The sequence below is a fragment of the Caretta caretta genome, chromosome 8, assembly GCF_965140235.1.
Source record: "Caretta caretta isolate rCarCar2 chromosome 8, rCarCar1.hap1, whole genome shotgun sequence".
Classification (NCBI taxonomy): Eukaryota; Metazoa; Chordata; order Testudines; family Cheloniidae; genus Caretta; species Caretta caretta.
In genome coordinates this window covers 45,123,925-45,150,476 of record NC_134213.1, presented here as the reverse complement: position 1 = coordinate 45,150,476, position 26,552 = coordinate 45,123,925, and the positions used below count along the sequence as shown (strand labels likewise).

The following is a 26,552-nucleotide window of genomic DNA, read 5'->3' as shown; positions in this document are numbered from 1 at the left end:
CAGTGCAAGAGATGATCTGAGATAGCACTACGGCTTTAATAGCTAAAATGAAGAGGAAAGGATGAACCAAAGCTGCTGTCATGAAAAAGCAGCAGGATTTAGCAATGGTCTGGTTGCAGGAGGCACACAGAGGAATCAAATATGCCCACAGGCTGCATGCATGGGCAACAGTGCCGGGACGGGGGATTTTCCATGATGGGTAGCAATCTTCAATCAGAGCCTCTCCTTCTTCCAAACATCTGCTAAATCGGACACTCTGGAGGTGCTGACAGTGACAGTAAAGGTTACAAAGCCACTCCCAAGTCAGCCCTGTTTACGCTCCCCCAGAGCCCTCTGAGGAACTTCTCTGGGCTGAGCCATACTAGCTAGCTACGTAGCAGAGATATTTCTCTGTGCAACTCAGCATCGAGAATTCAGAGGTTAACAGTGGAGCTCAGCCCAGAGGCACAATTTTGGAAAGGTTAAGGAAAGTCTTTCCAGCTCATTGTGAGACACTGGGGAGTGGAGACAAACCACCAATGGCCTACTAGCCCCTTCTGGCCTAAACTCCATGATTCTAAACTCTGTGACATGTCTTACAACTTTAAACAAAAAGTAGATGTTTGTTCACCAAGAAACAACTGAAATGGTTCCAACAAAAGCAGCCTGGCTCATGCTCAGTGATAAAGGGTATGACGTTGCTCTCCATAATGTTGTATGGAAATATGCTTATGAGTATAAATATGATGTAACTGGAATATGCTTTATGCAAAAAGTCTCTTGTAAAGTGTCATTGCAAAGGTTATAATTTACTGTGTGTTACTGAGTGTGTTCATCCTATTTGTTTGCATGTATTATTTCTATGTCTGGAGTTAGGAGAATAAGATATAAACTTGTATTACTGATGTAAACACATTAAGTGGAAGCCTTTAATGGTGCTTCAGAATCAATGAACTGTGAATGGGTTTGTTTACTTGCAAGCCTTCCTGTGTTCGTGTAAGCCAGCCCAGGAAGAATGGTGGAATCCATCTTAAACCTGGTGCTTTTCCATTTAGAAGGAGAGGTGGAGATCCAGAGACACAAAAGATTCCCGCCTTGTGCCAAAGCTATAAAAGGGTGTGGAAGAGAACAAAGGAGGCGGCCAGTCATGAGAAATCCCCTAGTTACCACCTGAGCTGGAACGAACAAGGACTGTACCAAGGGAAAGGACTGGGCCCAGACTAGGAAGGAGTCTAGTCTCTGGAAGTAGCTTATTGGAACATCTTTGAGGGTGAGATTTTACCTGTAAAGATTTCTTAATGCATTAGGCTTAGGCTTGCATGTTTTTGCTTTATTTTGCTTGGTGACTTACTTTGTTCTGTCTGTTATTACTTGAAACCACTTTAATCCTACTTTTTATACTTAATAAAAATCACTTTTGTTTATTAATTAACCCAGAGTAAGTGATTAATATCTGGGGGAGCAAACAGCTGTGCATCTTTCAGTGTTATAGAGGGCGGACAATTTATGAGTTTACCTTGTATAAGCTTTATACAGAGTAAAATGGATTCATTTGGGGTTTGGATCCAATTGGGAGCTGGGTGTCTAATGCTGGAGGCAGGTGACCTGCTGAGAAGTTTTTGGTTAAAGCCTGCAGCTTTGGGGGCATGGACCAGACCTGGGTCTGTGTTGTTGAGCCAGACACGCTAGCCTGCTGCAAGGTAGGGTTCTGGAGTCCCAAGCTAGCAGGGAAAACGGGCTCAGAGGTAACTTCAGCTCGTCAGAGGACAGTCCCAAGGGGGTCTCTGTGAGAGAACCCGTCACAAAGGGGTTCCCAGCAAAGTGGGTTTAAAAACACTTGACAATTGAGGATGAAATAATTAAATGTGGGTACATGCGACAGGCTCTGCTAAGAATTAGCAGGCTTAAAATTAGTTCTTCCTGCTCCCAGCCAAGGCTGGACCATGACTTTCTGGGAGGTTGATTCCCCCCCTGCATCCTTTTTGGGGCTCCAATACTGCCCACACCAGCAGTGTCTGCTCTCAGCAGATCTGTGGGGAAGGGGCTTCTGAGTGACTGAGAAAAAGCTGTGGAATTCAGATCAGGATGTTCTGATCTCAGCTGGCCTCCCCTTAGCAGGGAGGGTCTTTTCTGTTTGTGCCTAGCACAACGGGGTCCAGGTCTATGAGTGGACTCCTAGGCACTACAGCAATACAAATAGTAAATATCAACAGCTGCCAAGGGCCTCCATGTGACACGCCCAGTGCTCAATCACTCCTCCCTGCCAAGTGCATCTCATCCCCCCCTTCTGTTATCTCTCTGCATCTGCTTTCTTCCCACAGGCCTCTCTCTCCCCTCTGCTGCTACAGCAATCACTTCTCTTCCCCGTCCTGAGGCAGCATGCAAAGGACAGAACAATCCAGTGCACAATTCCTACTTGAAAGGGCTGCTTGTCTTTCTGGAGGAGGATCCTGCTATCAGCTGCTAGGTTCTTCCCCAGCTCCTTCTCCACCAGCCGCTGGCGCAGGAATTGTACTTCACCACTCTTTTCTGTCAGAGCCTGCACCATCTTCTCGGCAGCCACCTGACGCAGCGGGAAAGCAAGGTGAGAGAAGAGAAGCAGAGGTGACAAAGAGTTGGGTCTCAGGTGGCCACTGGCACAAATCGTGGCCCTGACTCCTTGCTCTGGCAACATAAGGACAGATTTACCGATCACTTGCTGCTGGACGGAGATCAGGAGTCCCAAGCCAACCCTAACCGGAGACTTTGCTATGGGCTTTGTGGCAGCACACACAACAATCAATGCTACAGCACTGCCATCACAGCCCCCTGCTTTCACTGACCCAGCCTTTGCTGCATAACTTTTCAGCAGTGCTACCAAACCTTTGACTGGGATGGTGAAAACTCACCCATGGCATGGGGGCTGTGGAGTGCAGCAATATGGGAGGAGGCCTGGAAGGACAGAGGGGATGAGGATAGAAGCTGGAGGAGAAAAGGGAGGCAAATGCTGTGAGGAGATAGCTGGGAGCTTGGCTTTTTAATCCTGTTGTTAAAAAGGGAAATTCAATGCAAAACTCCACTGACATTTAAAACTGACCACAATGCAGAGGGTAAGACTCTTGTGGCAATATTAACTCCCTGGTAGTGCACACAATAGTCCCGAGTACTAGTTTGACTGTTAAATACAGCTAATATACAATGGCCAGAGCTCCCCCCATGCTGCCCCTCCACCCTTCTGATTCTAGGCAGGGCAGATGGCTCCACCCAGCTCTGGGGAAGGGCTCCAGGGTTCATCCTTCCCATGACTACTGGCCAGGCAGTGGTGGTACGTGTGCACACAATGCCCTGTGAATGTGTACAAGCTGAAATCTGTACACCTTCCTCTCCCCAACCCCACAATATGCACATGCAATCCCTGATCTGGGTGCACAAGAAGTGCCCCCAGGTTTCACAACGTAGGTCTGTGGGGCACGTGGACAAGCAAACGCTGCTCTATGGTAATAATTCTGTGAATTTCCCACAGACAACACATTGATATTTGTAACCTTACTCTGCATTAACATGGGCAAGTGGGATGTTCTCACTATTATGTGGTTCTGAAACATAAAAGACACTTCCTGCAGCTCCCTGAATGGCATCAGAGACTGCAGACCAGTTTCCACACAACAGACCCATCACAGCCACGCTGGTCGGTGGCTGCTCTGACTACAACTCACTCGGCTTTGCTGCTCCCGGGCACTCACGGCTTGAAGCAGCTCCCGAAGTTCAGTCTCATGCTCTCCAGCTTGTCTGTACCGGTCACTCAGGAGATCCTGCAGCATCCTCTCCTTACGCTGGAGACGCAAGCACAGCTCCTCCACAATGTCACCCTGCCCTGGGCCCAGCTTGCAGAGCAAGGTTGCTGTGAGCTCCTAGGGGAAAAGGAGGGAGAAAGGGGTTGAAATGTTCCATCTCCATGCTCAGAGAAGCCTGGCACTTTGGGATGAATGGCTGTGCAGCCTGGGAGCACCCCTCTGATCATGTGTAGTCACCATCAGAGAATCTACGCACAGCAAGCATTTATGCCAACACAGCATTGCGAGAGCCTGCCAGGATTCCAGGGAGCAGCTTTCCTGGCTCGCCCCCGCTCTTCCTGCAGCACATATGGAAGGGGCTGGGCCATGCATGTCACTCAGAGGCCAATGTGCCTCTGTGCTTCCATTCTGTAGGGAGAGCCTTTGCTTCCACAAGCTGGCAATTGTTGGTGCTCTCAAATTGAGGACTATGCTAGTTTAGATATTTTTACATCGCCTCCGATGTGCTCCCTCCTCTGCACTGCGGCCGAGAGCACAGAGATTTAAAAAGGTGACACACTGGGGAATCTCCAAGAGGAGCAGAGCAGGGCTAAGAGTCCCACCCACACACACACACACCCCACCAAATCAGGGTAATGAGTCTGACACCCCCTCCAAGGGGAGCAGGATGGCACAGTGGCATTGAGTGAGTGGCCCAGAGGCCTGGCAGTAGTGCTCAGGGATCCCACCCGAAGACGGAATGGATGGAGGCACTGCAGCAGGGAGCATGGGCCTTACTTCCACTTCCTTGTTCCTGTCATGCAGAGAGGTCTGCAGCTGCTGTATTATCCCCTCCTGCTCCTTCTGCCAGCTGCTGGATTTCGCCTCGACTTCCTCTTTCAGCCACTGGAGGTTCTGGCAGGTTGCCGACACCTGCTCTAGTTCCAGCGTCTTGGCTTTCAGCAGGCTCTCCATGCTCTAGGGAACAGAAAGAAAACCAGGAACACACTGAGGCCCAAGTAGTTTCTTGTGCACTTAAGTAAACAGGATTGAAACTATTCAGTCTCTTCTACCCTTTTGTGCAGCCCCAAACAGCCATTACATTCACTCCCTAAGGAAAGTTTCCACCTCAGCATCCAGCTGAGAAATGCCACATGGAACAATTAGTTTAACCACTTCCTTCCCCAGATGCAGGAGGCCATCAGAAAACTGCCTCATGGGGAGGGATGAGGATGTATGCCAGCCAGTATGCTAAGCAAACACTCACCAGAGAAAAGCCAGGAGAATGAATAAAGGATTAGCAAACATGCCTTATAGTGACAGACCCAAGGAGATCTATTTAGTTTAACAAAGAGAAAGTTAAGGGGTGACTTGACCACAGTCTATAAGTATCTACACGGGAACAAATATTTAATAATGGGCTCTTCGACCTAGCCGAGAAAGGTCTAACACCATCCAATGGCTGGAAACTGAAGCTAGACAAATTCAACCTCAAAATAAGGCATAAATCTTTAACAGTGAAGCTAATTAACCATTGGAACAATTTCCTAAGGGTCATGGTAGATTCTCCATCACTGACCATTTTAAATCAAGATCTTTTCTAAAATTGTGGGGCAGGTCTCTGGCCTGTTTAATGCAGATCAGACTAGATGATCACAGTGGTCTCTTCTGGCCGTGGAAGAGATGAGGCAGCCAAAGCACTAACATAAGGGGCTGGCCACACCAATGGAATGAATGCTGTGGCAAGCTGAGTCGGGAGCTCTGGTGATCACCGACACCATAGGTGCACTGCACAGGGAGGGGCTCACACTTACATGAATGGTGGCCTCATTGCTGGACAGGACGCTGCGCAGTCTCTCCAAGTCGTGCTCCCGCTCTCTCTCGGAGAGATGGAGCTGTCTCAGCTCTTGCTCTCTCTCTTCCACAGCAAAAAATTTTTGATCTATTGCTCGCTACAGGGAGAGAAAAGGAGACGTAGAGGTCATAGAGAGACTCCCTTGCGTGGGAACAGCATCCTGAATTCTCTCGCCATGCAGTCTACTTCACACTAGGTGGGAGAACTCAGCTCACTCTATGGGGGCGGGAAAGTGGGAACAGCCCCAGGGAAAGGGAGAGGAGGGGATACCAACCCGGGCAAGGGAGGTCAAAGCACAAGGGATGCTGTGCCTACCCACCCCCACAGGACCCCAGGGACTGAGCTCAGGGAAAGGACAGGGAAGATTGTGCTGGAATGTCCTGTGCTTACCTCCAGAGCAGCATCTCGGTCTTTGACTCGCTGCTGCAACTTCTCCAGCATAGCGTCAGTCACCACAGGGTTCTTCTCCAAGCTCTGCCAACACTGCAGAAGTTCCCGGGATTCCTGAAGGGGCCCCATAAGCACACATCAGCACAGACACCAACATTACTGAGCCAGTGCCGGGATTTCTGAGGTCAGAGCAAGGAAAGGTCAGAGAACTTCTCTCTGACCTCACTCTCCTCTCTCCATACTCAAAGGATGGCTGAGTCCACAGGTCAGGTCAGTGTTATTCTGTCTTATTCCCTCCCCAGTTAGGGCTCGCCAGTATGACTCAGCCCCAGCTACAGGTCCCTCCCTGTGGCTGTAGCCAGAGGGTTGCCCTCAGACTCCAATCTCTCTGACGACAGGCCCTGGAGAGCTGCACATAGTCACGTGGTTGCCAGCACTCAAATTCCAAGGTGAGCCTAATCCCTGATTCGCATCATTTTTCACCTCACCTGCAGAAGCTGTTCTTTGTGAGCCAGCCTCTGGCTCAAACGCTGAACACGCTGCTCCTCGGCCCGGATCTCACAGCACCTCTCCCCCTCCAAGGTCCGCAGCTGCTGAGCCTTGTGCTGCAGCTCTGCTTGTACCTGCTGCACAACACCGCGCAGCTCCTGAAAGGAAACACACTTCTCACTTCTTTGCCATAAGATACTCACTTCCCCACTAGAAGCCAAAAGGCTAACAGGAAGCCCTGTCAGTCAGTCATACCAAAGATGGAGACAGCCTCAGGAGCTGCTGTTATCCTGTTAAAAACAAGGAGTCTGGTGGCACCTTAAAGACTAACAGATTTATTTGGGCATAAGCTTTTGTGGGTAAAAAAAACCCACTTCTTCAGAAGCATGTTTACCTTGTGAGATTCAACAGGATAAGGGTAGGCTGGGCTGCAGGAGAGCATACCACAAGTTCAGTAGGATTCAGATGTTATAGGCTTCTGTCATTCAGATCAGAAAACTGAGAGCCTGACCTCCTTCCACAGGAGATGGGGATGCTAACCCTTCAGCAAGCATATGGATGGAGCACCGAAGAATATCTCCACGTGGTTCGGCTTATGGAAGCTAGGCTCAGTACATGTGTAGCACACATGTAGATGGAGATAGGGTTTCCACAGCTGCATGGACAGATGTCAGTGTGGACCGTGGCTGAGTATGTCTCAAGTTGCGGGTTCCTATTCCCTACCTCCATTGCTATGGAGTTTTATACATTTCCACATAGACACATCTGATTACTTACCTACATGCTGAGTAGGAGTTTTGTACAGCACAGCCACCAAAGCAAACTTTCAAACATTTATTACTTCTTCTTTGAAATTACACAGAGACATTTAGTGATTTTTAAACTCTAAATCCGTCCATCTCACCAAAGTGACCAGCCACATTCCTCTTTAGTTCCACGTATTATTTTGTGCCCAGCGCAAGAACGGTGCAACTAACTCTTAACTTCTTCAGAAAGTCACTATCAAAGTGGGTCCAACCACATGAAGTTTGGTAGTGAAACTGACAAGCAAATGGAATTGGGGTTCTGCACTCAATTCCCTAACTGCACTTTTTTTTCCCCGCAAAGTGAAAATTTGTTGGTGACTGCACAACTTTAAAACTGATGAAAACTTTCAACCTCAACTCTGGCTAGAAAAGGGGATTTAAAAAATGGTTCTTACATGCACAGGAAAATTTTTAAGTCTACCCCAGCTAATCCACTGAAGAAAGAGGAATACAGCATCACAAAAAGAAACAGGACATTTGTACCAGTTAAAACATACCAGTAAGTGCCACTACTGATCCACTGTATTCAGTCTTTGCACTGATTGTGTGCACGTACTACTGAATGTAAGCTAACATAAATTAGACAGAGAATGCACAGCACAGTACCCACTTAAGACATTCAGCTAATATAAGCATTATGAAGGTCATTGGTTTGCATTCTTCATATGCAAAAACACTTTACTGTCATTTGCATGTGGCATCAGGCCATGCTCAACTGCTGAAGCATGCCGTACCTGATTGTGTTTCCATGACACCTCTTTCAGCTGCTGTTCCTCCTGCACAGCAGCCTCGAGAAGCTGGGTAGCTCTCCTGGCTTCAGCCAGTTGGTGTTCTTTCTGCCGCTGACCCCTCTTCAGCTGCTGTATCTCCAGCTGGGTGCAGAAGAGTGTGTTCTGCAGATCTAGCAGTTCCATGTGCTGCTGCTGGGAAGGGGATAGCCCCTCCGAGGTCTGACAAGATAGAACAGAAACGTGAGAGTGTTTTAAGCGTGAGCTCACGAGAGCTGTTCAGAACAATGAAGGAGCCTGTGACAGTGAAATACCCAACGCTTTTCAATTTTCTTTTAAAGGCAAAGGCCCCTCACTTCTGGGGGATGGAGGGGCCCACAGGGAAGTACCTGCAAATGTCCAAGCTGGCTTCTATGTAACATGTCTCGTAGTTTGGCCATGGTCTCATTCTGCCCTTCAATCACATGATACAGCTCCTCTGTCTGCAAGATAGGGGATAGGACACCCAACCGTTAGCAAGCCCCACACCTCAAGGAGTCTTGGGCACAGATTGCCTCTGCCTGTTGTAAGTGCTTTGACAGAAACAAGTCACAGAAGAAATGAGCAAGGTCCAAGGATGACTGAAGGGTTCCTTCTGAATTGCTGCTAGAATAGCATGCTTCCCTGCATCCACATTTCCTATACAAGGGCACAGCACCGGCCCTCCCCAGCAGTGCTAGTTACCTCACTTTCTTTGCTCTTCAAGGCCTCATTCAGACTCTGGATTGTACGATCTTGTCTCTGGGATGCTTCCTGGACAGATTTTAATTCAAAATTCATCTCATTTAGCTTTTCCTGCAGCAACTGAACACAGAGAACACAACGGTTTAGTTACCAAGCCCAAAAGGTCCTCAAATTGCCCCCAAGAATCCCTCCACACCATACCGAGTCCACAGAGCCCAGAGGTTCCTCTTTATTTCCCCAGACCAAGATCAAAGTGGCTCCCTCTGAAGTCTGGCTCTGCTGCTCCTGATCTGGGTGGAGAAAATAGCAACAAGGCAATGCAGGGCCTTCCCTTCTTTCACAGGGACTGAGGCCAATTTCCAGCCATAGGTGCTGACTCTGGGGCTAGAGCACCCATGGGGGAAAAAATTGTGGGTGCTGAGCTCCCACTGGCAGCCTCCCCATCAGCTTCCTCCCACCACCCCAGTGGGCCCTGTGGATCAGTGCCTCCCCCTCTCTCCCCATGCCTCCCCCCGCCGCAATCAGCTGCTTCGCAGCATGCAGGAGGCTGGGAGGGAGGGGGAGGAGTGAGGACATAGCATGCTCGGGGGAGGGAACTGAACTGGGCAGGAAGAGGTGGGGCAGGGTGGAGCAGGGGTGGGAAGAGGCGGGGTGGAGCCTTGGGGGAAGGGTGGAGTGGGGGCAGGGCCTGGGATAGAGCTGGGGTCACGCAGCCTCCGGCACTTTGGAAAGTCAGAACCTGTGCTTCCAGCCCCCAGTGATCCAATCTGAGGGAGGGGCTGGAATCGTGGCCTCCAACCCCATGCATCTCAACACCTTGTGCATCCTCCCGGAGAGCCCTGCTTACTTTGTCTGATAGAGTCTCCAACACTCAGCTGCCTAATGCCATTCCCAGTTTCGATTACTCGTTTCCCCAACCCTTTCAAAAGGGGAGGAGAGGTTCCAGCCCTTGGTACTCCTGGAGATCTGGAACCTCCAAACAGAACCCACATATCCCAGAGGCCACTTCCTTTCCCTCCAACTCACCCAGTACCGCTAGAGCATTACAGCTACATATTTACACTCTTCCTCCCTTTCTCCAGGTAGCACCCTCCATCCAGCCACTCACTCTTGCAGCAACTGCCTGGATTTAGGCAACACCATACTCGAGCAAATGCATGGTCCATCCAGCCCAGTGTCCTAGCTTCAACACAGTGAAATCCTCCCCAATGAGTCAGGACCACCTCAAGCTGGTGCAACACCCATGCTCTTTATTCCTGTGTCTGGTTCCCACCACCAAGCTCCAAATATTTACAGAGTATTTACAGGTTTGACCTAGCACAGGCCTCCATGGCAACAGGGTAGCAGGCTCCTGGCTCCTTCTGAGCCTACTCTCCCCTCTTGGCCTCCGCCCTGCCCTCCGGACTCACGGCCTCCCAAGCATTTAGCCCCTGTTAATGAGGCTGGCAGGTGGGGCCAGTTTCCAGGCCAGTCCTAGCTAGTTACCCAGCCCCAACCCATTTCCCTGATTGGGGCTGGAGTGGCAGGTGCTGATTAGGGGGTCCCCTGCCACACAGAAGTTTTGCAACATCATGGCTGGAGGGGAAGGCTGGTTTATGCCCTGAAACATGAGTGCCAAAGCACCTCCTATGTTTTCATCCTCACTAGTGTAATAGAAGATAAATCTTTTCCTCAATCCTGCTCAATTGCTTCCATAACAGCATGTGGAAGTGACTTCCACAGATTAAGTTGCTTAATAAAAGTGTTTATTTTAATCAGTTTTAAATGTTGCCTTTTAAACATCTTTTATTATGAGAAGGTAAATATCTATAATGGCCTTGATACCACACTCATTCTCAAATACTCCCAAATGACCATCTCTATACTGCTCATTAATTTATACACCTAGCACGTTACCTCTTATTTGGCTTCTTTTGAAACTAAATTGCCCTTGTCTTTTTAATTCCACACCCCTAATCATTTTCATTGCTGTTCTCCAGACCTTTCTCTTTTGGAGTTATCCTTCCTGAGCAAGGCTGGCCAAACTGAACTTAAGTGTTCCAGCTATGGACGACAACGGATTTATACAAGGGCACTGTAACAGACTATGTTTAGCAGTGTTAAGAAAGGGGTGGTAAAACACTTTGCAATTTTTCCTGCTGCTGCACGCTGAGCAGAAGTTTGCATGGAGCTGTTCACAATGACTTCTGTGGTGTTTTCCTGATCGGTTACAGTTAATTTACAACACCACAATGGGCATACATAAAACCAGGTATGCCTTCCCATGTGTATTCATTTAACCTGCCACTAGGCTGGCCATCTTCTTGTTCAGCTAATTTTTAATTCATGCCCTTTAAAAGGATGCTAGGGCAGGCCCCTCTGCAGGCTGACTTCCTTCACCCCACACCAAAAGGAGGCCAGCTGCCTCCATGGCAGTTTCCCTCTCTTTGCCTGCAGAAGGCTCACCATAGAGAAGCAGCAGCCAAGAAGCCAGAGCGGGAGGGGCAGGCAGTGGGTGGAGCTCAGGGATATAGGCATCTTTCTTCCAATGGCTCTATGGAGTCCCCCTGGCATAGGGAAAGGTCTTTCAAACACTGCTTTAGAACTGGCATAAGGAAGGAAGCTGCATAGCATAGCTATAGGAAAGGAAGCACATCCTAGCCTTGTTGAAGGCTAATAGCACCATCTCAGTTTGGGCAACTTCCAGTGCCTGCGATGACCCTTCATGGCTATTGCTAATTAAGGTAAACGAGAATCCTCAAGAAGCTGAACATGCTGCCAGTGAACAAATACCTTGTTGGTGGAATTGTACTGCTGGATTTTGTCCTGCAGCTCAGCAGCGTGCAATTCAGACACATGCCCACTCGCCACAGAGTCACACTGAGTCAGCTGCTGATGGTCCTCAGGCAGATTCTGGAGAGACAAAAGAGAGGATGGGTGGCCTGAGTCCTTTCTTGGTTTCTGTTCAGTGCTCAGAGTGCTGGTGGCCCTCCTAACCATAGGTGCCAACTCTGTGGGTGCTCCGGGGCTGGAGCACCCATGGGGAAAAATTAGTGGGTGCTCTGCACCCACCAGCAGCTCCCCGCCCCACTACCCCAGCTCACCTCCACCTCCTCCCCTGAGTGCACCTTCCCCACTTCTCCCTGTAGCACCCAGCGCTTGCTGCTGCAAAAGAGCGGTTTCGCAGCGGCATGCGCTGGGAGGGAGCAGGAATGCAGCGTGCTTGGGGAAGAGGCGGGGTCAGGGCGGGGATTTGGGGAAGGAGTCCAATAGGGGCAGGGATGAGGTTGAGTTGGGGTGGGGTGGGGACTTTGGAGACACGGTTGGAATGGGGGCGGGCCAGGGGTGGAGTCGGGGCGGGGCCAGGGTCGAGCACCCACCAGGGCCGGAAAAAGTTGGCGCCTATGCTCCTAATGTGGATTTCAAAACATCTGCTCCTTATAGCCACCTTCTCAACATCCTGCCACCTGCACCTCCACCCTCTCTTGCTGCATGTCTGGCTGATCCTTCAGGGACCTCCTCCCCTTCCAAGGGTCTGGTCTTGGCCCACTGTTCTCACTTTACACCCTCTCACTGGGTGATCTCATCTGTTCATACAGCTTCAACTACCATCTCCAGCCAGCAACTCACCAATCTACTTCCCCCACTCCAATCCCGTCCCTCCCGCGTGCCTAGCAGTCAGCTTAACATGGCCAGAGCGAATTTAGCTTCCTTCTGAAACTCCCTTCACCTCAGACCACCACCAGTTCCTCAGCATATAACCCAGGATGATCGCTGCCTCCTCCCTTGCCGTCACACCCAGCCAGTCCTGACACTTCATCATCAGGACCTGACCTTTTCTGTCCGACCTAACAGCAAACACTCTTGTTCAGGTCCTTACCTCCTGTCCCTATTACTGTAATCTTCTCAGGGGCCTCCCTGGCACCCACATCACCCCCTTCAATCCATCCAAAATGCTGCTGCTACTAAGATCACCTTCCTCACCACCGGACTGGAACCTATTTCCCACCCTCTTTGAATCACTAAACTGGCTCCTGTCTACACAATGTCCAGCCCAAGATTCTTGTAATCACCCTTCACGATTCTCCATAACTTAGCTATCTCCTTCTGCACTCCCCATGCACTGCACTGATCTCCTCCTTCCACTCCCCGTGACGCCAACCTCAGTGCCCTACTTTATCCACAAATATCACTGCCTGCACCCACAACATGCATGGAATGCCCTTTCTAAGATGATTTGTGAGGCCAACACTTCTAGTTCGGGTCTCCCCACTTGCTTCTGCCACTAGGCCTGAAAAAGTTAGCCAAGACAGACATCAATTTACTTGGAAAGCAAAGAAAAAAAAAAAACCACATCTTCCTTGTCGCAGCATTCTGTGTGCCAGCCAGCACCCGCTGAGTAATCACATAACAATCTGATTGACACTTCTGTCATCGCCCTCCTTACTGTCTCACTCCTTCACATCAAATTAGGCCTGTAAGCTCTCTGGGGCTGAGTTCAGACCCATTCTGTCTGGAAGGTGAGAAGCATGCTTTTGGGTATCAGCAGCAATAGTAAACAACGATTATCAGGGAAAATGCAGCCACTGCCCAGATTCACTATTGCCTTCCTGCTGAAGATTTAAGAATGCCTCGGCCAGACTTTCTGGAGTAGGAGCAAGGAACAACAAAGCCAGCTCCAGGCAACCCTACACACAGCTCACATGGCAGCTCACTTTGACTAGCTCTATTTCACTGAGTTTTCCTCTCCTATGACCATAGGAGATGGGTGGCTCAAAGGAGTGGGTGCTTCCCCAGCAACAGCAAGCATACAGAAGCCCTGAATGCCTGGGGGCAGCACACCGCTCTTCAGCCTTTGAACACTGGGTATTGTTTTCTCTCTGCTGACTGATTTTTGATTCCAACCTTCTCCTGCTCCCCCCCCCCCACTGCACCCCCATTCCTTCTCACCCTCCTGGTCCAGTCTGATATTCTTCTTTGCCTTCCTCCTTTATTCCCCACTCCCCGCCTCATATTCTCGTCCTCTCCCTCAATGACCCTCTTCCCCTTCTTTCATCCCCCTCTTCCACTTTTCTGTTCCTGCACCCCATCCTCTCATTTGCTCTCCCTCCATTCTTCGATAATAAGCTAAAGGGGGACAAAAACTGTACCAACAAGTCTATGACTAGCACCACCCTGACCACTTTGCTTGAATGCGATATTCCTTCCCCTCCCAAGCCTTTAATTTTTCCCAGTTTCAGATGTAAGCTCTTCAGGGCTGGGAGGCTGGACCCTGTGTTTGTACAGCAAACAACATGGTGGGGAAATGATCATGATACCTGGCAATATAAATAAATCAAATAGCAAGAGCTGCAGAGGCACTGCTGCATTCTGTCTCTGGGTTGCAGTGAGATACTTAAGCACCAACATCTCTGGTAGATTGGTGAGAGTGTACATGACCTCTGAAGGATGGAACAGCACAGACTGCTGCATGCACAGACTGCTGCTGAAGAGCAGAAAAAGGGGGAAGGAACCTTAAGGCAGCTCTGACAGCCAGAGATGACCCATATTCTACGAGGAGGCTGTTAACAAGAGTCACGCTGCTGGGAAAGCAATACAAGGAGCCCTCTGCATTTGAATAATAAAAACCTAAAAGTGGCCCAAAACACTGACTGCAGTCATAGCTAGATGAGATCAGCTAGCCGCTGTGTCACAGCTAGTTACTGGTTAGAAAAATCAAGAATTACTGGCCACTTGTTCTTCAGTCCCTCTGCTTTTGTAAGAGCCTAACATCCTGCCCCAAATAATAGATTTGAAAGGTTTAAAACAGATCATTTTGGCTGAGCTTTGAAATTTGGTCTAGACCTAGTCCTCAGGAGGGACAAGAGCCTTTGCTTGGTTGACAGCATATTTAATGCTGTAAGCAATGGGGCCAGCAATCACTTCTGAACAAGTGCCAGGGACTTAAGGTTTTAATAAAGCTCTGCACTCTGACAACCCTGCATATTGTTCTACCTGGCCTGACCAGGAGCCCCTGAGCACAGACAGAGGCTGCTGCTAGCATATCTTACAGGAGGCAAACTGTAACTTTTTAGTTAGGCTGCTGAAAAGGCACAAGAAAAAGCATAAATTCTCCTTCCTCCCCAATTACATTATTTTTAAAAATTAATGTATTTGAATAATTGATACACATTAGGAAATTTAAAAAAAAAAAAAAAGAGAGAGAGCGAGCGCGCCATGACCAACTTAGAAGAGCCAAGTCGTGGCACTTAGGATCTGCCATCCTTAATTCTTCATTACTGGGGCACTACTGCACCAAAAATAGAATCTCTGCACCCCAGAATTTTTTCTACATTGGCATTTTCTAAGTTTTCCCCCGCAGTGCACCTGCAGCAGGAACAGCAGCAATAGCAGCGTTAGCATAGATTGCCCACTTGCCTTTCATAACCACCATGTTGTCTAACCCTGCCAAGAGCAGGTTTGCACAGAACAAGGGTGAAAGCACTGGCAGCCAGTTTATGCCAGCATTGTTGCTACTGCCTCTGGAGCTGCAAGGCTGAAAGCGGTTTAACATTTTGCAGAAAATGCCAGTGCCAACCAGGCTTAAGAAGTCATCTGCCTATCAGCTCTTAATGCTCTGAGACATCCTAATTGCGATGAATGAACCTAAAAGGATTGCTATTCTAGGCAAGGAACAAAGATAAGAAGCGTATCAGCTTCTTAGGGCAATGCAACTCCTGTGATCAGCAGATTTCCATGTTAATGGAACGAACACAATATTTGGTTCTTGAAGAGTTGTTTTCATATTGGGGAAAAGAAGGAAAAAAACATTTATACAACAACTATTTACTTTGCTGGCAACTGACTTTCCATTTCTAGTATAAAAGCCATCTAGAGTGTGAGTAAGAGCTTTCTCCTTCTGCCAGATCCAGCACTGAATCCTTGAGTGCTGGTGATACCATGGCAACAAAATGTTAAGAAATTGGAAGTTGCAAATTCAACATGATGAATCACTGCAGAGACAGACATGTGACAAAGAAAAACCTTTGTAAATAACTCTGAGATGTAACAAAGATGATAAGACATGAGAGAAAGCCAAGCCATTTAAATCCATATACAAATTAATGTTTGTTCCACTTTTTAAAGATGTGCATTAGGAAAAAAAAATCTTATTAATTCTGTACAAATGTCCCCAGTAACGAAAAATGAGCAGTCAGGGATATAGAGACTATAGAATAGGGCAGAAGCTGCAGCACCGTTCCTCACTAGAAGGTTTTTCAGGTGGTGTCAGCAGGTCTTCAATCATGAGCTACAAGTGGATTGGCACTGAATTTGTTGCTTTTGTCAGTTTGTGTTCCTCCATTGCACAATTTCTAGCCTGTCAATAAAGGCACGTCATAGCTGATGCAGAAACAGTACAGGTCTCTGGAAAATGTCAGACTAGAAAAAGAATCAGCAGTGCTCTCTGAATAGGAAATGTATCCACTGGCTACAGTTGCCATAGTAATAAACAAGCATCTTTCTAGTCCCAGAGGCTAGCTGGCACATTAGACAGCACTAAGACTGCTAATGTGAATGCAATTAGACTGACATGGATATTCCTGAATTGAAGCTGACTAGGGCTTTCTATTCATTAACATAGTAGTAAAGTAGTTACAGGTGTAGTTTTCTGGCCACATACTAATCAGGATTTTAAGGCCTGGCAAAACAGAGAAAATCCAGAGCTATATGTGGACTGGAATCTACACAGCGGGCAAGACACCTGGAATTCCTCTGAAAGCAGAGTCTTCAACTCACAGGCTTTTGGTGGCATCTGCCACTAATCACTTGAACTTTTTAAAGGATCAGGAGGCAAACCAAATATCTAGAATGCCAGCCCTAAAATCATCCACTGAAGCAAATCCATCTCAAAGATGACAGTCTCTGTAGGTAACATACCAGTGTACTCCTGTGTGCTGTGTACATTTGAGGACTGATCCTTAGAGGGAGGATTATAGTTTAGGACTCTGTCTGAGAGGAGAAAAATTCCTGATACATCAGAACAGAGCAGTTATAAAGGCCGAAAGAAATCAGCACTTAGAAGAGGTCTCTGGCAGCTTACAATTCCCTTTAGTGGAACTTACAAATTTAAACCAAGTTATAGAGAGTAGCAAGGGAAAATAAAGTAGCAGTATTTGTTTGGTAGGAAACTAGAGGCAAACTAAAACTCAGACCCACACTAGCATACTGTCTTTGGAAGTAGCAGGAGAGAGAGAGAGAGAGAGAGAGAGATGTGAAGACTCCAAGCCCCAGAGGGCTCACTTCTTCAAAACACAGCAGGGAGACAATACCTGATCATGGAAAAGGAACAGACTGCATAGAGGGGGTACAGTTAAATAGTTAATAGGCAGCGACCTATTCCTAACCTGAGTTTGGCTACACTTAGCTATCCATATGATCTCAGCACATCTGAATCCACAGTGGTCTCAGGATCAGTATTTTTTTAAACTAATGTTGTACATTGACCTCTACCTGTACCCGAAGCGGCAGATAATCTTCACAGAGATCGTCCCACAGCTCCTGCAGGTCAGAAAGCTCCAAGGGAAAGGGTTTTGTGGCTGCACTGAGGAAACCAGAACCAGCATTCACTGAGCCAGGAAGAGCACTTCCATCCACCAGGTCACGGCTAGGCTTGGAACATGGCAGGATTGATTTCACTAGAATAGGTAACCTGCTCCCTCTGGGACTCTGAACAGGCTTGTAGTCAAAAGCTTTGATCAGGCTAAGGGCTAGCTCCAACCTATTCCCATACAATGACGAGTTTGGAGTAGTACGGGCATCTGAGGAATCATCACACTTCTCGCTCCCTTTTACACCTTTGTCTGCTTCCTCATCCTTCTGTCGTGGAGGGCTGACCTCCACCGTTGCGTCCAAGGATTCAACAGAGGACCCAGGAGTCCCCTCCTCCATGCTTTCTTCTTCCACAGGCACCTTGTTATTTCCTGAGTCAGCAGTTATAGGTTCACAAACAGAGGATTCCTCATTGCATATGCTAGCTAGCCACCTGGTGGAAGGCCCACAAGAGATACTCCTGGCCACCTTTCGTGGGACTCTGCAAATCGCTTCATAGTCAGCATCTGCAACACGTAACACAGCACAGCCATGGCATCGCCTTTGGCGGTTACCCACACTCTCAGAAGTGTGACAGCTATGCGGTTCTAGGATATGTTCGTCATGCTCTGTCCAGCATTCAAATCCAGAATAGGCAAAGTCCTCCTGAAGAAGGGCCGTGTATCTGATATCAGGCAGGCCAGAAATGTCCACAGTCACATCCCCAACAACTTTGTCATCAATACCAGAGTTTTCATTATTCCTCTTGTACATGCTGGCAATGCAAAACTTGAGGCGATCCTTCTCCACCAGCAGCTTCTGTAAACGCTCGATGGAGAGGGCTTCGATGCGAGCGATGACCGTGTCAAACCTGTAGATGCGGTCCAGCATGAACGCACATTTGCTGCAGGCAAATTCAGCTTTGCCATCTCGGCAGAGCTCCTTGCCCAGGACATGGGAGAGAAGCACCTGCAAGTTGAGCTTGGCAGCCGTGTGGAATATCCAGCGTCTCTGGTTGCCACAGAGCTCCCGGGCGCAAATCCGGCAGATCTCCCTCATCTTCCTCCTTAGCACCCAGACCCACACCCACGCCTGCTAGGAGAGTCCTCCCTGCTCACTCAGTTGATCTCATGGGGGCATTCACTGCGACCCCCTCATCTCACAGGCTCCCCCCCACGTTGGGCCCCCCCTCACCCCACAGGCTGACTCCAGGGATCCCTAACCTCACAGGCTGCCCCCCACCCTGGAGATCCCCAATCTCACAAGCTGACAACAGGGACCCCTGACCCCACCTTAGGCTCCCCCTGGCCCCCCAGGCTGACCCCCTTAGGGAACACCCTGATCCCTCAGGCTGTCTCAGGGACCCCTCAGGCTTCCCCCAGAGTCCCCCTGACCCCACAGCCCTTCCCTTGGCGATCCCTGACCCGACCCGACCCGACCCACCCCACCGGCACCCCGCTTGTGGCTCGAGGCGGGGCAGGGCGCGGCCGGCCGTGAGGAGGCAGCAGCCCGCCACGACACCTCCCGCCGCCCGCGAGGCACCTCCTGCCACTGAGGCTCTTTGATTACGGCTCAGATTTCAAGATGGCTCCGCCGCGCATGCGCGCCCGGCCGGGATTTCTGGGAGTTGTAGTTTCTATCCTCCGCTCTCAGCCTAGTAGCGCGTGCGCAGAGGGAGCCGCGCTGTAAAGCGGGCCAAAGGATGGTACAGTCTCACCCAACCCCGCCCCAGTTCTCATGGGAGATTCAGCACAAAACCCAGCAGTCAAGAGGATCCTCAGTGCCACACAGAGAACCCCCCCTCCCCACAGCGCTCCCCCGCCTGAGCAATGCCCTCTGCAAACCAGTGACCCTACTGCATGCCCAGCCAGTGACCATGCCATGCAGTGCCACCTGCCCTACCTTCCTGCAGCCAGGGCCTCTCACCACCTGCTGTGCCAGCCACCCACAACTCACCACGTGTCCTCACCCGCTGCCAGCCGCCAGCCACTGTGTGCCGCGGCACTTCCCACCTGTCGCCCAGGTACACGCACATCACCAGTCTCCTGCTATCAGCAGGCCCTGGTACCACTCGACCCACATGTCAGTGCCAGCCACATGTTCCACCATTGCGCACACCCCCAGCACCAACCATACTTACCAATGGGCTCCTCACTCTACCCAGCATCACATGCCGACAGGAGTTGCCCAACACTCAATCCTATGGGCTGCTGATCACTACCTACCAACCAAGCCCAACCAGTACTAGCGCCCTCCTCCCAGGGCTCCAGCCAACACATCCAACACCCTGCAGCACCTAGATCCACCTGCCATGTACCCCCCACCTGCTCACACAGCTCCCTGTGCCACTATCCCAAAGCCCTGCACAACAGTAGCACCCACTCTACCCAGTACACTGCCACTTTCAGAGCTAAAACTTTAGTCGTTCAGGGATGTGAAAAAACACACCCCTGAGCGACAAAAGTTTTAGCGCTGAAAAGCACCAGTATAGACAGCGCTTTATCACTGGGAGCACCACAGTGCCATCACGGGGGGGTGAGGGTGGGGGAGAGAGGACCATTGCTACAGACACGCAAGCCGCATAGGGGCCAGGGCAGAAGCCGCAGTCTTGGAGAAGTCCCTCCCTTGATTCCCTGCTGACCCTCAGCAGCGAGATATCTTCTATAATGATCACATCCTGTGGAAAGTATGGGGATAGGAATGATTATCAGCCCCCGCCCCAGTACTGGATCTCTCCAAGAGCCACGTGCCCAGCATACAGAAGTGTCTGGGAAGACTGATTTATCCTGCCCCTGTGGCTACTCACCATTTGGGGGGTCTTGTGGCTCATGTGTGCTTCCCTGGGGTCAGCCGGTTAGTGACAGGTGTGTGAGTACTTGCTGTGTTTTAAATCACTGAATCAGTGTTCTCTGTGTTGTAAAAAATACTGCTTCTGTAATATGTTGTGTTTAAACTTCACAGAGATGACCTTGGGAGCCCAGCCTCCCTCTTTGTTACCAGTGGCTGAACGGCTGCACAGAATTAGAAAGCAGCCAAGAAGAACTAAGGAGGACTTTCTGCATGATGTTACAATGCACTCCACAGGAATTGAAGGAGTGGCACGACAGCGAGAAGAGGGACTGAAAGGAGAATGACAGGTTTCAGAGGACCAGCCGTGTTAGTCTGTATCTGCAAAAAGAAAAGGAGGACTTGTGGCACCTTTGTTAGTCTCTAAGGTGCCACAAGTCCTCCTCTTTTTTTTTTTGAAAGGAGAATGCGGAACACCAGAATGAAGCCACGGAGCCGCTCTTAAAGGTTATGGAGCTACAAGCAGACATGCTCCAGGTGATACTAGCTCTTCAAACCGAGCAGCTCTGCGCCCACCCTCCCCTGCAGCCGCTGTCACAAAACTCTTTCCCATGCACCCCCCAGACACCGCTAACACACTCTTATCAATCTCCTGGATCCAGTCTATATCCCTGGCATTCCATTCCTCCCCCATCACAGTCCAGCATTGCGGACTCCCACTACTCACTGCACTCAACACCCATCCCTCTGCAGTTTGGCCCTGAAAAAGTACAGTACCCGCTGCATTGTACTCCAAAGGAGAAGGTTGGATATGATCCCTGGACATACACAAATCTTTAGCCATCCTGGGACACCCCTTCCCCCATCCCCCTCACTGATGATGGGTTTTTTTGGTTTGCTTCTCTCCTCCAGTTGTTGTTTTTTAATAAAAGAATTGTGTTGGTTTGAAAGCAATCATTATTCTATTAATTGAAAGCAAAAAGAGCCCTGCAAAGCAACATACAATTATGTTAAACCCACATATTGCATCGTCAGCACCAATCACCTCCTAGCATTACAAACACTGCACTCCCGAGTATAGCAGCAAATATTAGCGGCTTTCAGCTTCAAATTGCTGCCTCAAGGCATCCCTGATCCTTGTGGCCCCGTGCTGCGCCCCTCTAATAGCCCTGGTCTCTGGCTGTTCAAACTCAGCCTCCAGGCGCTGAGCCTCTACAGTCCAGCCCTGAGTGAAGCTTTCACCCTTCCTTTCACAAATATGATGGAGCGTACAGCACGCGGCTATAAGCATAGGAATATTGTCATTTGCCAGGTCCAGCTTCCCATAGAGACAGTGCCAGCAGGCTTTTAAACAGCCAAAACCACATTCAACAATCATTCTGCACTTGCTCAGCCTGTTGTTGAACCTCTCCTTGCTTCTGTCATGTTGCCCCATGTATGGCTTCATAAGCCACGGCATTAAGGGGTAGGCAGGGTCTCCCAGGATCAAAATGGGCATTTCGACTTGCCCTATGGTGATCTTCTGGTCCGGGAAGAAAGTCCCTGCTTGCAGCTTCCTGAACAGGCCAGTGTTCCGAAAGATGTGTGCGTCATGCACCTTTATGGACCAGCCTGTGTTAATGTCTGTGAAACGCCCACGGTGATCCACAAGCGCCTAGTGAACAATTGAGAAATACCCCTTGCGATTAAATTTACTCAGTGGCTAGGCGGTCTGGTGCCAGAATTGTAATATGTGTGCCATCTATCTCCCCTCTGCAGTTAGGGAAGCCCATTTGTGCAAAGCCATCTACAATGTCACGCACGTTGCCCAGAGTCACGGTCTTTCAGAGAAGGATGCAGTTAATGGCCCTGCAGATTCCCGTCAACATGAGTCCAATGGTAGACTTTCCACTCTGAATTGGTAAGTGACGATCAGCAGCAGTCTGGAGTTGCCAGCTTCCACAGTGCAATTGCCACGCGCTTCTCCAACGACAGTGCAGCTCTCATTCTCGTGTCCTTGCATCGCAGGTCTGGGGCGAGCCCATCACACAGTCCCATGAATGTGGCTTTCCTCATCCAAAAGTACTGCAGCCACTGCTCGTCATCCCAGACATGCATCACGATGTGATCCCACCACTCAGTGCTTGTTTCCCGAGCCCACAGGCAATCTCATGGCACAGCTACTATGCGTGGTGAGATCAATGTCACACTCTTCTTGCCTTTGCAGTTTAAGGAAGAACTCCACTGCCACTCGTGACGTGTTGGTCAGAGCAAGCAGCATACTGGTCAACATTCCTGCAGCCCGAAGAGGCAGGGTGCACAGCACACAAACCGTTGAAAGATGGCGCCAAATGTGGAAGCACAGGGATTGCTAGGAGGGGAAGCAATGCATCACAGGGCATTGGGACAGGACCCAGGATGCCTTGCAACCCCCTCCGCCTTCTCATAACTCTTAGCAGCAGAAGAGAAATAGATGCTCTGTGGGATAGCTGCCCAGAGTGCACCGCTCTGAATACCGCGGCAAGTGCCACAAATGTGAACACGCTATTGCGCAGGCAGCTGACAGGCAGCTGACACACAACCGCGGTTTCCCGTCAATGCTCTCTGAGCAGCGCTGTAACTCCCGGTGCTGTAACTCTGCCAGTGTAGATGTGCCGTAAGTGTAAGACAACGAGCAGATGGATACAGCAGACAAAGGGGAGAGTGTGACCCAGGGATCTCTTGATGCCAACTGGCAGTGGACACAGGCGATGCACTGGATTCTACAGGGATCCCTGTGTCAGACACATGCACAATAATTCACTAAGGGGTGGTAGGTGAGGTCTCTCTCTCTCCCCAAGAGCCCACGGGTCATCATAATCATTGCAAAATGTGTGTACGGATAATGTTTAAGGAGTTAGATAACTGTACTGAAAACTGTTCTTAAAATCAGGGAGGTGAGGCAGGTCATCAGAAGGTGACAAACCTCAGACACGTTTGTTACAGGCAGGAAGTGAAAGATGCTTATCTCTGCATCTGATCAGGTGTGTATTGGGGGCCTCCCAATGAATGCCTGTTCACCTACTGAACCAAATGCCAATCAAGAGATTGTGAAATCTTCATGAAAGGAAACATATAGGAAGAGAATGGATTGTGGGGGTATAGCTGAGGATGCAGAGACACAACCTGGATCTTTCATATGGGAGGCAAGCTGACAGCATGACATGCTATGAATGGAAGATCACAGCCAGTGCTAGCTGTAAAATGCAGGAAAAATGCCTTTTGCTCTGTAAGGCATGACAGTAACTAGCTAAGCATCAGGGGGTAGCTGTGTTAGTCTGTATCCACAAAAACAGCAAGGAGTCCGGTGGCACCTTAAAGACTAACAGATTTATTTGGGCATAAGCTTTCGAGGGTAAAAAACCAGTTCTTCAGATGCATGGAGTGAAAATTACTGATGCAGGCATATATATACTGACACATGAAGAGAAGGGAGTTACCTCACAAGTGGAGAACCAGTGTTAACAGGGCCAATTCGATCAGGGTGGATATAGTCCACTACCAATAATTGATGAGGAGGTGTCAATTCCAGGAGAGGCAAAGCTGCTTTTGTAGTGAGCCAGCCACTCCCAGTCCCTATTCAAGCCCAAATTGATGGTGTTAAATTTGAAAATGAATTTTAGTTCTGCAGTTTCTCTTTGAAGTCTGTTTCTGAAGTTTTTTTGTCCAAGTATGGCTACTTTTAAATCTGTTATAGAATGTCCAGGAAGACTGAGGTGTTCTCCTACTGGCTTTTGTATGTGACCATTCCTGATGTCCGATTTGTGTCCATTTATTCTTTTACACAGAAACCGTCCTGTTTGGCCAATGTACATAGCAGAGGGGCATTGTTGGCACATGATGGTATATATAACATTAGTAGATTCTGATTTGATAGCTGCTTTCAGGATTTGATAGCTGCTTTCAACTACCTGAAAGGGGATTCCAAAGAGGATGGCTCTAGACTGTTCTCAGTGGTAGCAGATGACAGAACAAGGAGTAATGGTCTCAAGTTGCAGTGGGAGAGATTTAGGTTGGATATTAGGAAAAACGTTTTCACTCGGAGGGTGGTGAAACACTGGAATGCGTTACCTAGGGAGGTGGTGGAATCTCCTTCCTTAGAAGTTTTTAAGGTCAGGCTTGAAAAAGCCCTGGCTGGGATGATTTAGTTGGGGATTGGTCCTGCTTTGAGCAGGGGGTTGGACTAGATGACCTCCTGAGGTCCCTTCCAACCCTGATATTCTATGATTCTATGATTCTAGATGTGCAGGTGAATGAGCCCCTGATGGTGTGGCTGATGTGGTGGGTCCTCTGATGGTGTTGCTAGAGTAGATATGGGGACAGAGTAGCCAACGAGGTTTGCTACAGGCATTGGTTCCTGGGTTAGTGTTTCTGTGGTGTGGTGTGTGGTTGCTGGTGAGTACTTGCTTCAGGCTGGGGGGCTGTCTGTAAGCGAGGACTCGCCTGCCTCCCAAGGTCTGGGAGAGTGAGGGATCGTTTTCCAGGATAGGTTGTAGATCGTTGATGATGCGCTGGAGAGGTTTTAACTGAGGGCTGTACGTGATCGCCAGTGGTGTTCTGTTATTTTCCTTGTTGGGCCTGTCCTGTGGTAGGTGACTTCTGGATACCCATCTCGCTCTGTCAATCTGTTTCCTCACTTCCCCAGGTGGGTATTGCAGTTTTAAGAATGCTTGATAAAGATCTTGTAGGTGTTTGTCTCTGTCTGAGGGATTGGCGCAAATTTGGTTGTATCTTAGGGCTTGGCTCTAGACAATGGATTGTGTGATGTATCCTGGATGGAAGCTGGAGGCATGTAGGTAAGTATAGAGGTCAGTAGGTTTCCAGTATAGGGTGGTGTTTATGTGACCATCACTTATTTGCACTGTAGTGTCCAGGAAGTGGATCTCTTGTGTGGACTGGTCCAGGCTGAGGTTGATGGTGGGGTGGAAATTGTTGAAATCCAGGTGGAAATCTTCAAGGGCCTCCTTCCTGTGGGTCCATCTGATGATGTCATCAATGTAGCGCAAGTAGAGGAGGGGTGCTAGGGGACGAGAGCTGAGGAAGCGTTGTTCTAAGTCAGCCATAAAAATGTTGGCATACTGTGGGGCCATGTGGGTACCCATAGCAGTGGAACTGACTTGAAGATATAAGTTGTCCCCAAATCTGAAATGGTTGTGGGTGAAAACAAAGTCACAAAACACAGCCACCAGGTGTGCCGTGGCCTTAGCAGAGATACTGTTCTTAACAGCTGGTAGTCCATCCTTGTGTGGAATATTGGTGTAAAGAGCTTCTACATCCATGGTTTCCAGGATGGTGTTTTCAGGAAGATCACCAATGCATTGTAGTTTTCTCGGGAAGTCGGTGGTGTCTCAAAGATAGCTAGGAGTGCTGGTAGCATAGAATCTGAGGACAGAGTCCAAATAGCCAGATAATCCTGCTGTAAGAAATGCCTGAGATGATGGGGCGTCCAGGGTTTCCAGGTTTATGGATCTTGGGTAGCAGACAGAATACCCTTGGTCGGGGCTCTGGGGGTGTGTCCATGTAGATTTGTTCCTGTGCTATAGCAGAAAGTTTCTTGAGCAGATGGTGTAGTTTCTTTTGGTAACCCTCAGTGGGATCAGAGGATAGTGGCCTTTAGAATGTGGTGTTGGAGAGTTGCCTGGCAGCCTCCTGTTCATAATCTGACCTGTTCATTATGACGACAGCATCTCCTTTCTCAGCCCCTTTGATTATGTCCTCAGAGTTGTTTCTGAGGCTGTGGATGGCGTTGCGTTCTGTACGGCTGAGGTTATGGGGCAGGTGATGCTATTTGTTCACAATTTCAGCCTGTGCACGTCTGCAGAAGCACTCTATGTACAAGTCCAGTCTGTGATTTTGACTGTCAGGAGGAGTCCAAGCAGAATTCTTCTTCTTGTAGTGTTGGTAGGAGGGTTCCTGTGGGTCAGCGCATTGTTCAGTGGTGTGTTGAAAATATTCCTTGATTCGGCGATGACAAAAGTAGGCTTCCAGATGAGTGCAAAACTGTATCATGTTTGTGGGGGTGGTGGGGCAGAAAGAGAGTCCTCAAGATAGGACAGACTCTTCTGCCAGGCTAAGTGTGTGGTTGGATAGATTAACAATATTGTTAGGTGAGTTGAGGGTACCACTGTCATACCCCCTGTGGCATGTAGGAGTTTAGATAGTTTACTGTCCTTTTTCCTCTGTAGAGAAGTGAAGTGTGCATTGTAAATGGCTTGTCACATTTTTGTAAAGACCAGCCATGTGGAAGTTTGTGTGGAAGGTTGGTTTTGTGTGAGAGTCTCCAGTTTTGAGAGCCCATTCTTGATCTTCTCCTGTCTGCTGTACAGGATGCTGATCAGGTAACTAGCTAATTACATCTAGGTTCTAGAATGCGTGTTATTATTTTATATATAACCAGAATACTCCAATACTTCTACTTGCTGTCACTTGAATCTCTAGCCTTTGTTAAATAAAACCTGTACCTGTTTTCACTCTAATC

At 49.1% G+C, this 26,552-nt stretch overlaps 1 protein-coding gene across 8 annotated transcripts in view; it reads right to left on the bottom strand.

Annotated features, from left to right (window-relative positions):
* The window catches only part of PDE4DIP (phosphodiesterase 4D interacting protein), a 152,576-nt gene that overhangs the window by 54,619 nt on the left and 71,405 nt on the right, over positions 1-26,552 (bottom strand). For 5 of the 8 annotated variants that reach the window (XM_048861881.2, XM_048861883.2, XM_048861885.2 and 2 more), the window contains exons 1-11: positions 17,192-18,437; positions 11,495-11,614; positions 8,723-8,842; positions 8,389-8,481; positions 8,006-8,221; positions 6,465-6,623; positions 5,977-6,090; positions 5,546-5,683; positions 4,530-4,709; positions 3,675-3,869; positions 2,396-2,542 (exon numbers count right to left, since the gene is read on the bottom strand). In XM_048861881.2, coding sequence (XP_048717838.2) covers positions 2,396-2,542; positions 3,675-3,869; positions 4,530-4,709; positions 5,546-5,683; positions 5,977-6,090; positions 6,465-6,623; positions 8,006-8,221; positions 8,389-8,481; positions 8,723-8,842; positions 11,495-11,614; positions 17,192-18,328 — 2,619 coding nt within the window. In that variant the 5' untranslated portion in view covers positions 18,329-18,437. Of the gene's footprint in view, positions 1-2,395; positions 2,543-3,674; positions 3,870-4,529; positions 4,710-5,545; positions 5,684-5,976; positions 6,091-6,464; positions 6,624-8,005; positions 8,222-8,388; positions 8,482-8,722; positions 8,843-11,494; positions 11,615-17,191; positions 18,438-26,552 lie in introns of those variants that run through there. The other 3 variants (XM_048861884.2, XM_048861887.2, XM_048861888.2) reach the window with 2 other exon arrangements.